The 9,922-nt window shown below is 41.3% G+C and overlaps 1 protein-coding gene across 1 annotated transcript; it reads left to right on the top strand.

Moving 5' to 3' along the window:
* Window positions 1–7: 7 nt before the first annotated feature.
* On the top strand, window positions 8–9,916 carry LOC116464807 (RNA/RNP complex-1-interacting phosphatase-like). Its single transcript, XM_032148063.2, has 3 exons — window positions 8–3,595; window positions 4,902–4,977; window positions 8,114–9,916. Exons 1-3 carry the CDS (start codon window positions 3,354–3,356, stop codon window positions 8,264–8,266), a joined length of 471 nt encoding a protein of 156 aa, XP_032003954.1. The 5' UTR covers window positions 8–3,353; the 3' UTR covers window positions 8,267–9,916.
* The last annotated feature ends 6 nt before the right edge of the window (window positions 9,917–9,922 follow it).

Raw genomic sequence — 9,922 nt, forward strand, 5'->3', positions numbered from 1 at the left:
CCCTACTGCCGCTTTCAAGGGCCAAAGGAAGGGATTAAAGAACCCTCTTTTGTAACTTGGTTGAACAGCAAAGTTCGTTGACTGCCCCTTATAGGAGATGATGTGGTCCTAGGCTCTTCTCTTTTCGTTTCCTCTCCTCGAATCCTACCTTCTTGGGCTGGGCCAGGTTGGACTTGGATCTCTCTTCTGCTCCCCTTTTTTTACCCCTTGATTTTAGGCATTGTTTCTGGACCAAGCCTTGATCTTGCATTTTTACATTCGTGGATATTCCTTCTTGTCAACTTTCAGAGCAGGAGTCTTCTTTCAGTGTCCCGATGTGTGGAAAACGGACTCTGCTCATGAGAGGCAAACACCAGAGAGGTAGAAGACAAGGCTGCCTGCAGACCTTCCCTCTTCTAGCCTTTGGTCACAATTCTTTTGCCCGCAGTTTGCTACCTCTGGCTCCTTGGGCCACACAGACACCCTGCCATCCTGCTCTTTTATACGTGAGAGGCATTCAGGATACCTTCTTTCTTCTCACATAAGAGGATCCAGTGTGGCAGTTACTGATAGCCTCCTCTCCCTTGCAAACAGCCACTATAGAATCTTGGGCCTTTAGAATTTCCTGTCAGCCATGCTTGGGTGCAAGGGCCAGGGAAAATGAAGAGTTAAAGCATTTAGTGGAGAATAGGAAACAGGCAAGGTGAGGGTATAGGAAAAAAGAGATTTGTGTGGATTTTTTGGTTTCTGTGACAAACAACTCGACACACTTATTTTGTATTAATAGAATAGATAATTTATGTTTTTTATGTAGCTCATCCAGAACTTCCATTACTTCTGTACGCTGAAGAAAATAATCATAATATTCTTTTTCCATTTTGTTTTATGTCATATTACCTCATTTATGTTATTCGTTAGTATGTCTGATTACTTTCTATAAACCCTATTCTGCCAAGGTCTGGATTTTCTTGTGTCAACCCTAATGAATTTGTTCTCACCCCAATGTTGTGTCTTTAGCAAATTGAAAGTGTAAGCCCAATACAGCTTTTCTAGCTTCTGAAAGATTTATGTCACATTTTGTATCTTGTCTTGTCTATAGACATTTGTAGATTTGTAGTTTTGGCTACTATACACCTATTGGAATTTTTCATATTCCAAAAGAACACTGTATTATTTATTTATTTATTTAGTGATACGGAGTCTCACTCTGTTGCCCAGGCTGGAGTGCAGTGGCACAATCTTGGCTCATTGCAACCTCTGCCTCCCACATTCAAGCCATTCTCCTGCCTCAGCCTCCCAAGTACCCTGGACTGCAGGTATGAGCCACCACTCCCAGCTAATTTTTGTATTTTTACTAGAGATAGGATTTTACCATGTTGGGCAGGTTGATCTCAAACTCCTGACCTCAAGTGACCCGCCCACCTTGGCCTCCCAAAGTGCTGGAATTACAGGCATCAGCCACCATGCCCGGCCACAATATTTTATAATTTAATGTCAAATTTGAATGTGGGCTGTGCACGGGGGCTCATGCCTGTCATCCCAGCACTTTGGGAAGCCAAAGAGGACAGATGACTTGCGGTCAGGAGTTCAAGACCAGCCTGGCCAACTTGGTGAAACCCTGTCTCTACTAAAAATACAAAAATTAGCTGGGCATGGTGGCACATGCCTGTAGTCCCAGCTACTCAAGAGGCTGAGACAGGAGAATTGCTTAAAACCAGGAGGCAGAAGTTGCAGTGAGCGGATATTGCGCACTGCACTCCAGCCTGGGTGACAGAGAGAGACTCCATCTCAACAACAACAAATGATTAAATGTTCCTAATTGTAGGTTTGTTATGTTCTGCTAACCTGTCTTTTTGTTTTTCCAATGAACAATTTATGAATATTGACACATTTTTAATGATGTGGAAATTTTCAGAATTGTAAATGTTTATGTATTTAAGACTGGTTGGAAAAGCACTGTCTCAAAAATGTTAATAAAGCTAGCAGTCTAGCTTTATTAATATTCATTTATTCAATAGCTCTGATCTTTCTCATCCTTGGTTTACCCAGCTCTAAAATGGTTGCAAAGATTACTAAAAATATAGGTAAGTTACTTTCATAAATTAGAAACTAAAAAGTAAAAATTACTTTCAAAAATCTGCCATTGGCCAGGTGCGGTGGCTCCAGACTGTAATCCCAGCACTTTCGGAGGTCGAGGAGTGCTGATCATGAGGTCAAGAGATCGAGACCATCCTGGCCAACATGGAGAAACCCTGTCTCTACTAAAATACAAAAAATTGGCTGGGAGTGGTGGCACGCACCTGTAGTCCCAGCTACTCGGGAGGCTGAGGCAGGGAGAATTGCTTGAACCCGGGAGGTGGAGGTTGCAGTGAGCCGAGATGCGACCACTGCACTCCAGCCTGGTGGTAGAGTGAAACTGGGTCTCAAAAAAAAAAAGTCTGCAATCATAATTACTTACAGTTTAATCTGGAATTTAGTACTCTATTCTATTTTCAAAGCTACTATAGGGTATGCTGTCCTTTGTAGTTCCACTTTTAGCAGAATTCAACGTTTTTCTAACGGGTATAGATCTTTATGCTTGAGACTGTGTGGAAACCTTGGACTTGAGCTCCACTCTCAGTTATTTTTTGTATTCGCTAAAAGTTAAATACATTCTGTCCACCTATAACATGATACCTGGTATGTGGTAGGAACCCAATAGAAGTTTGGCTTTGATGGGAATGTATGTTTCTACATTATTTTTGGAGGGTAATTACGTAGTATCTTTCAAAATTTTAAGTTTGTATGTTCCATTCCAGACATTCTACTTCTAGGAATTTAGATATAGTTGTATATATGTATAAGGATGTTCACATTGCAGCATTGTCTGTAACAAGATTTGAAAAGAACCTGAAAACAACTAAAGGTCCATTAATATTGAACTGGCTAAATACGTTATGGTACTTTTAATTATGTTACTCATAAGCAAGTAAATTGCCTATAGCCATTAAAAATAGGATCTATGTATGCATACATTGACTGGGAAAATCAGTGTTCAAGGTATATTGTAGAATATGTACAGTTACTGCTTTTGTATAAAAATAGAAGATATACATATATGTGAAAGTAAATCTGTATACACAATATGCAAAAGATGAATGTAAGCACTGGTAAATATCTAGAAGAACACACGAGGAACCGGGGCTGGGGGCGGATCGGGCAGAGGGACTTCCCTGTGCCTCACTGTTTGAATTCTGAAGGGTGCATACACGCCCTTATTGATCTGTGCTACCGGCCTCTGGCTAAAGAGGGCGCTGTAGCCAACAAAGTCCTGTTTACAAATCAGGAGTCTCAGTAAGCCAGCGTGGTTACGCCATCACGACAGGCGGTGGCACATGCGCAATAGCGAGATGCTGGAACGCGGCGTAGGTGGCTGCCGAGTCTCTTCCGGTCTCGGGTCTTATCCTGGCACTGAGGGCGCCCGACTGGCGCTTTCGGCCGGCTTGGCATTGGGTGGGCGGCTTCTTGGAACCCATATGAGCCAGTGGCATCATCCCCGCAGTGGCTGGGGCCGGAGACGCGACTTTTCAGGACGCTCCCCAGCCAAGAAGAAGGGCGGAAACCATATCCCCGAAAGGTAGTCTGTCTTGGTCTCTTGGCGTGGCCTTTCCAGCTCGCGGCTTCTGGGTCTGGGCTTCATCTTGTGTGGTCTCTGCCTCTCGCTGTTGCCGTCGCAAGCTTGACCTGTCCGCCCGTTGCTTTGAGGCTTTGACCCTCTGCGCCACCCGCTGTAGCTGAAAGGGGCGATGTCTGTGATGTCCTGTGATTTCTCCGTATTCTTGTAAAAGGGAGGTTCTGGCCATTGCTCTTAGGTAAAATACGGAAGGATTGCTTTAAGGTGGGACTGTTACTGTTGGGGACGCTCCTTAATTCCCAAAATGGAACCTCCTCAATTCCTTGTTACGTTGGCACGGCAAGTGTAATGGTTTGAGTTAGGAACCCAGCAGTATTAGCGCCCTGAGATCTCACATGGCAAGTTGGTTTGTATTGTTTCCAGAAATCACAAAGAGCATACTTTGTTACTTCCTAACAGGCCTCATTTGAAAGATACTCCTTTATACGTACAAATGATTAATTTTGAGACTTTGCACGTAGGTGCAGTGAACTGTTTTTACTCTTTGAGATCGTCCTCCACCATCTCATACCTCAATAAGTCCTCTTCATTTTATCCACTATCTTTTGACTGTCACTTTCTGTCAGTACCTTAATACAGGTCTTGCCTGACCTATTGCAGTTGGGTTCTAATTAGTGAATCTCCTGTTTTCTTGCAATCCGTTTTTTGTTTTTGTTTTTGTTTTTGGGGTGGATTTTCACTCTTGTCCACCAGGCTGGAGTGCAATGGTCCGATCTCGGCTCACTGCAACCTCTGCCTCCCGGATTCAAGTGATTCTCCTCCCTCAGCCTCCCAAGTTGCTGGGATAACAGGCGCCCGCCACCACACCCGGCTGATTTTGTTTGTATTTTTAGTAGAGACGGGGTTTCACCATGTGGGTCAGGCTGGTCTGAAACTCCTGACCTCAGGTGATCCACCTAGAATTGATGGCCCAGTCATTTTAATAACCATTGAAAATTGAATGTTTTCGTAAAAATGAATTAAAGGATTAACAGAGATACAGAAGTTCTGGGTATCTGCGGTTTTATATAGGCCTTATTTGAGTTGTACTGTTGTGTTGGCTTGTGTTCGTTTTCATGATGGGGAAACAGGAGAGGACAGTATAGGTCGTTACTTGGTGGGGTTTAATAAGTGGAGTGGCAAAATGCAAAGCAAAGAGAGAAGAGAGGACATGTTGTGCGGGCTGTGATTCCCATTTTCAAAAAGTCTTATTCTATGCAAGGAAACAAGGCTAACATACAATTTGGCTAACAAAATATATATCTAATAGGTGGAAAGACTATCTCCCAGTTGGACAGCGGATGCCTGGGACTCGTTTCATTGCTTTCAAAGTTCCTTTGCAAAAGGTAAGCAAAAGTTAATTCAGTATTCTTTCAGGCATCTGAGTTCACCATGCAGAATACTGTTCTCCACTCTATCACATTCCATTTTCTCTTTTCATAGCAAATACTTTGTAATGACCCCTTTACTATTCTGAAATGAAGTTCATAGGTACATACAACCTACTTCATATTTTAAACAGAAGTACCAGTGAACACCCTAACTATAATATAAAAAATAAAATAAAAGTAATTTATAATAAAATAATATTCATTTCCATATATAAATGTTTGGACATGACTGCATTAAAAGACATAGAGTAATAGTTGCCTGCGCCATGAATTCAAGAATTACAAATGTAGACTGATCTAGGTGGCTTATATTGCTTTAGTGGTAGGAGTTTCTATAATAGATTTCCAAACAGAACAAAGTATAATCTTCATTTGGTTGATAAGGTGATTATTATCCTGGAAAATTCAATAGATATTAGTATTGTACAAAAAATACTTTGTGTTTATTTGTGAAATGGAGTTAGATTCTAAGGCCAAGCTAAATATGAACAGCTTTTTATCTATATTAATGTTGATTAATGTTGAATAGGACATCCAAAAGCCATTCAGGATGTGGGAAACATTTGTAGGACTGTCTTGAATTCGGCAAGTTGTTTAGAATTTGCAACCGTTACCCACTGAATGCCAGTGGGACTCCTTTCCTTTCATGGTCACAATCAAAAATATCCCCTGGATCATCAAGATCAGGATTTCAGTGGGGAAAATCTGAAGATTGTGTTTTTGTTTAAACTAGGAAAGGAATAGGAGCGATAGGAGGGGAAAGCTTTTGACAGCCATAAAAAAGATGAGAAGGTGAAGACAAATAGTTGTTTTCTAAATTCCATGTCTTTCTTATTAGACTTCCCCAGCATCGCTCAGATTAGTATCAGGAGAAGCCTACTTGAAACGTTTTGGGAATTTACTTAATTTGTGACTCATAGATCAGATTTCCTTTTTCAACTGCTGTGTCAGCTTCTCTGCATGTCTGGGCTTAAAAATGAGTCATTTCAGGCCAGGCCTGTTGGATCATGTTTGTAATCCCGTACTTTGGGAGGCAAGGTGGGTGTATCGCTTGAGCCCAGGAGTTTTAGACCAGCCTGGGCAACATTGCGAAACCGTGTCTCTACAAAAAATACAAGAATTAACCAGGTGTGGTGGTGTGTGCTTGTAGTCTCAGCTGCTCAGGAGGCTGAAGTGGGAGGATCGATTGAGCCCAGGAGGTCAAGGCTGCAGTGAGCCGTGGTCATGCCACTGTACTCCAGCCTGGGCAACAGAGCAAGACCCTGTCTCCAAAAAGAAGGTGTTGGAGACACAGGGAATTTTTAGGGAAGTGAAACTATTCTGTGTGATACTGTAAGGGTGGATACATGTTGTTATATATTGATCAAAACCTATAAGAGGGCTTCACATATATTAACACATTTCACAACAATCCTGTGCTGATGAAGTAGCAGTAGTACTAATATCTCTTATTGAGTGCTTATTCTGCCCTAAGCTCAGAGGATAGATGGTTACATCTAATAAATGATTTTGTAGATAATCAAACAGGCTCAGAAAAGGAAGAATCAAAACTTGAACTTAGTTCTTTCTCTCATTTTTTTGTGGCAAAATATATATAACATAATATGTACATACAATGCGTAACATAGAATGAACCATGCCCACCTAACCTGTAGGCTTTGGTGATAACGATGTGTCAGAGTTGGTTCTTCATTTGTAACAAATGGACCACACTAGTATGGAATGTGGATAGTGGGGGAGTCTGGGTGGGGTGGGGAAGGCAAAGTACGTGTGGGAACTGTCTGTCCTTTTGGCTCAGTTTTCCTGTGAACCTAAAACTGCTCTGAAAACTAGTCTATGTTTTTTTCTTTTTGAGATGGCATCTGGCTCTGTCGCCCAGGCTGGAGTGCAGTGGTGTGATCTTGGCTCACTGTAAGCTCTGCCTCCTGGGTTCACGCCATTCTCCTTCCTCCGCCTCCTGAGTAGCTGTAACTACAGGCGCCCGCCACCTCACCTGGCTGATTTTTTTGTGTTGTTAGTAGAGACGGGGTTTCACCGTGTTAGCCAGGATGGTCTCGATCTCTTGACCTCGTGATTCTCCTGCCTCGGCCTCCCAAAGTTCTGGGATTACAGGCGTGAGCCACTGCACCCAGCCCAACTAGTCTATTTTTTAAAAAGTACATTGCTGACACCTAAGTAGCCAGACAGATTGAAGGAACAGAGCATAAAGTTCAAAAATAAACCACATACATAAAAGAATATTCAGCAATGAAAGCCATCCTTTATATGTGTAGACATGTAAGAAATATTTATTTGTGAGGCCGAGACAGGAGGGTTGCTCGAGCTCAGGAGTTTAAGATCAGCCTGGTCTACATGGCAAGACGGCAAGACCCTATCTCTTTTTTTATTTTTTTATTTAAAAAAATTTTTTTTTTTTTGAGGCAGAGTCTTGCTTTGTCACCCAGGCCGGAGTGCAGTGGTGTGATCTCGGCTCACTGCAAACTCTGCCTCCCTGGTTCACGCCATTCTCCTGCCTCAGCTTCCCGGTAGCTGGGACTACAGGCGCCTGCCACCACGCCTGGCTAATTTTTTGTAATTTTAGTAGAGACGGGGTTTCACAGTGTTAGCCAGGATGGTCTCGATCTCCTGACCTTGTGATCTTCCCGCCTTGGCCTCCCAAAGTGCTGGGATTACAGGCATGAACCACGGCGCCCAGCTGACCCTATGGTGTGTTTGTGAGCCAGAGTGGAGTGAGGAGCCGTTTTGTGTCATGATTCAGCCTGGATGACATTTAATATTTATAAACACTAAATATGATAAGCACTCCACCTGGAGCTGGAGATACAGTGGTGAATAAAATCTGGGAGTTTACAGTCTGATTAGGAGACCAACATGAAACAAATACAGAAATACATATATAGATGTGGGCTTATTTTTTTCTTTCTGACCACTCTGGAAGAAAAGATTGTTACAGTATACCTTCTATGTTCCAGGAGAATGGAAACTTTCCTTTGAATCTCCTTGTATGTTAGCATCACAGGACTTGAATAAATGCCTAATGTAGTACAGGATTTTAAGCACATATTTGCTCTTATTTCATTCTTTCTGACAGAGTTTTGAAAAGAAACTTGCTCCAGAAGAATGCTTTTCCCCTTTGGATCTTTTTAACAAAATCCGAGAACAAAATGAAGAATTTGGACTGATTATTGATTTAACATATACTCAACGCTATTATAAACCAGAAGTAAGTGGAACCCTTCATTGAAAAGAACTTTCTTCATTCTGATCCTAAAATAATTTACAGTAATTCAGTAATCATCTTGTGCTAATATGAAGCTTGGCCTTCTTTGATGGGTAGTAAGTTTAAAAGAGAACCAAGTTATTTCTCTAATTACATGTTTTTAATTGCTGTCTTAAATGAAATCGAAGACATGAATTGAACTAAAATATTTGGTAGTAGGCTGTGTGTGTGCCTAAGAAATTCTATAAGCTTCTATATTCTATATTTTGAAAATGAAGTAAACTTATTAATACTAGCAGTGGCCTGAAGGAAAGAAAGGAATATCCAGTATTTCTTAGCACTTATTTTAACCCGTTGCCTGAGCATGTGTAAGCATCATGTAAAAGAAAGTTCTCTAAGTTTATGATTTCTTTTCCCAGTATCTGTTGATACAATACAGAGATTCATATATTCTGTTGGCCCCATTTAGCGTCTCAGTGGGAAAGAATGATCCTTCTTCTGACCAGTTCCATGGCTTTTGGAAACAGTAACACCTAATGTTTGTTAATATTTGTACAGCAGTTTGCTATTTAAAAAGTACTTTGAGCCAGGTGCAGAGACTCACACCTGTAATCCTAGCACTTTGGGAGGCCAAGGCGGGTGGATCACCTGAGGTCAGGAGTTCGAGACCAGCCTGGCCAACATGGTGAAACCCGTCTCTATTAAAAATACAAAAAAAAATCAGCCAGGTGTGGGTGGTGCACACCTCTAATCCCAGCTACTGGGGCGGCTGAGGAAGGAGAATCACTTGAACCTGGGAAGCAGACGTTGCAGTGAGCCAAGATCATGCCACTGCATGACAGCCTGGGCATCAGAGCAAGACTCCATCTCAAAAAAAAAAAAAAAGTACTTTCACATGTATTAACTTAGTTAATCCTCTCAACAATCTTGTGCTGATAAAGTAGCAATTGTGCTAGTATCTCCTATCGAATGCTTTTTCTTCGCTAAGCTCAGAGGATTAAATAGTTACAATTAATACATAATTTTACAGAAGATAAAACAGGCTCAAACAAGGATGACTTAAAACTTGAATTTAGTTATTTCTCTTTTTTTTGAATTGAAGCACAAATTGAGGCCCTATCTTTGGAGAGTTGGAGCTTCTTAGATTGTCTCCTGAGTCCTTTTGACACAATTCTAATAACCTTTGATCACTCTTTTTTTGCTATTTATATGAAAAAAAATTCCAGGCTTATCTTGTACATTTCCTGCCTTACCCTGAACTCAGCCATTTTCCCAAGGAGCTTTGATTCCTTTCTGGTGGGAATGCTATTTAAAGATTAGAGTCTGAGTGCTAGAGGTGCTCAGTGCTCCTAGGCTCATTGTTACTAGTCTTCTTCTGTGGATGGTGCTAAGAAATAATGTTTGTTTTTAAAATACATCATGAGTTCATGCTGATACTTTCCATTTGAACTCAGAACTTCAGTTCTAAAAGAACTGAAAGCAAGGATTTAAACAAATACTTGTACACCAGTGTTCACAGCAGCATTTTTCACAATGGCCAAAAGGTGTCCATCAGTAGGTGAATGGATACACAGAACATTATATGCACACAATGGAATATTATTCAGCCATAAAAAAGAATAAAATTAATACGTGCTACAACATGGATGAACCTTAAAAACATGCTTAGTGAAATAAACC

Source organism: Hylobates moloch, unplaced genomic scaffold, assembly GCF_009828535.3.
Source record: "Hylobates moloch isolate HMO894 unplaced genomic scaffold, HMol_V3 SCAFFOLD_1805, whole genome shotgun sequence".
NCBI lineage: Eukaryota > Metazoa > Chordata > Mammalia > Primates > Hylobatidae > Hylobates > Hylobates moloch.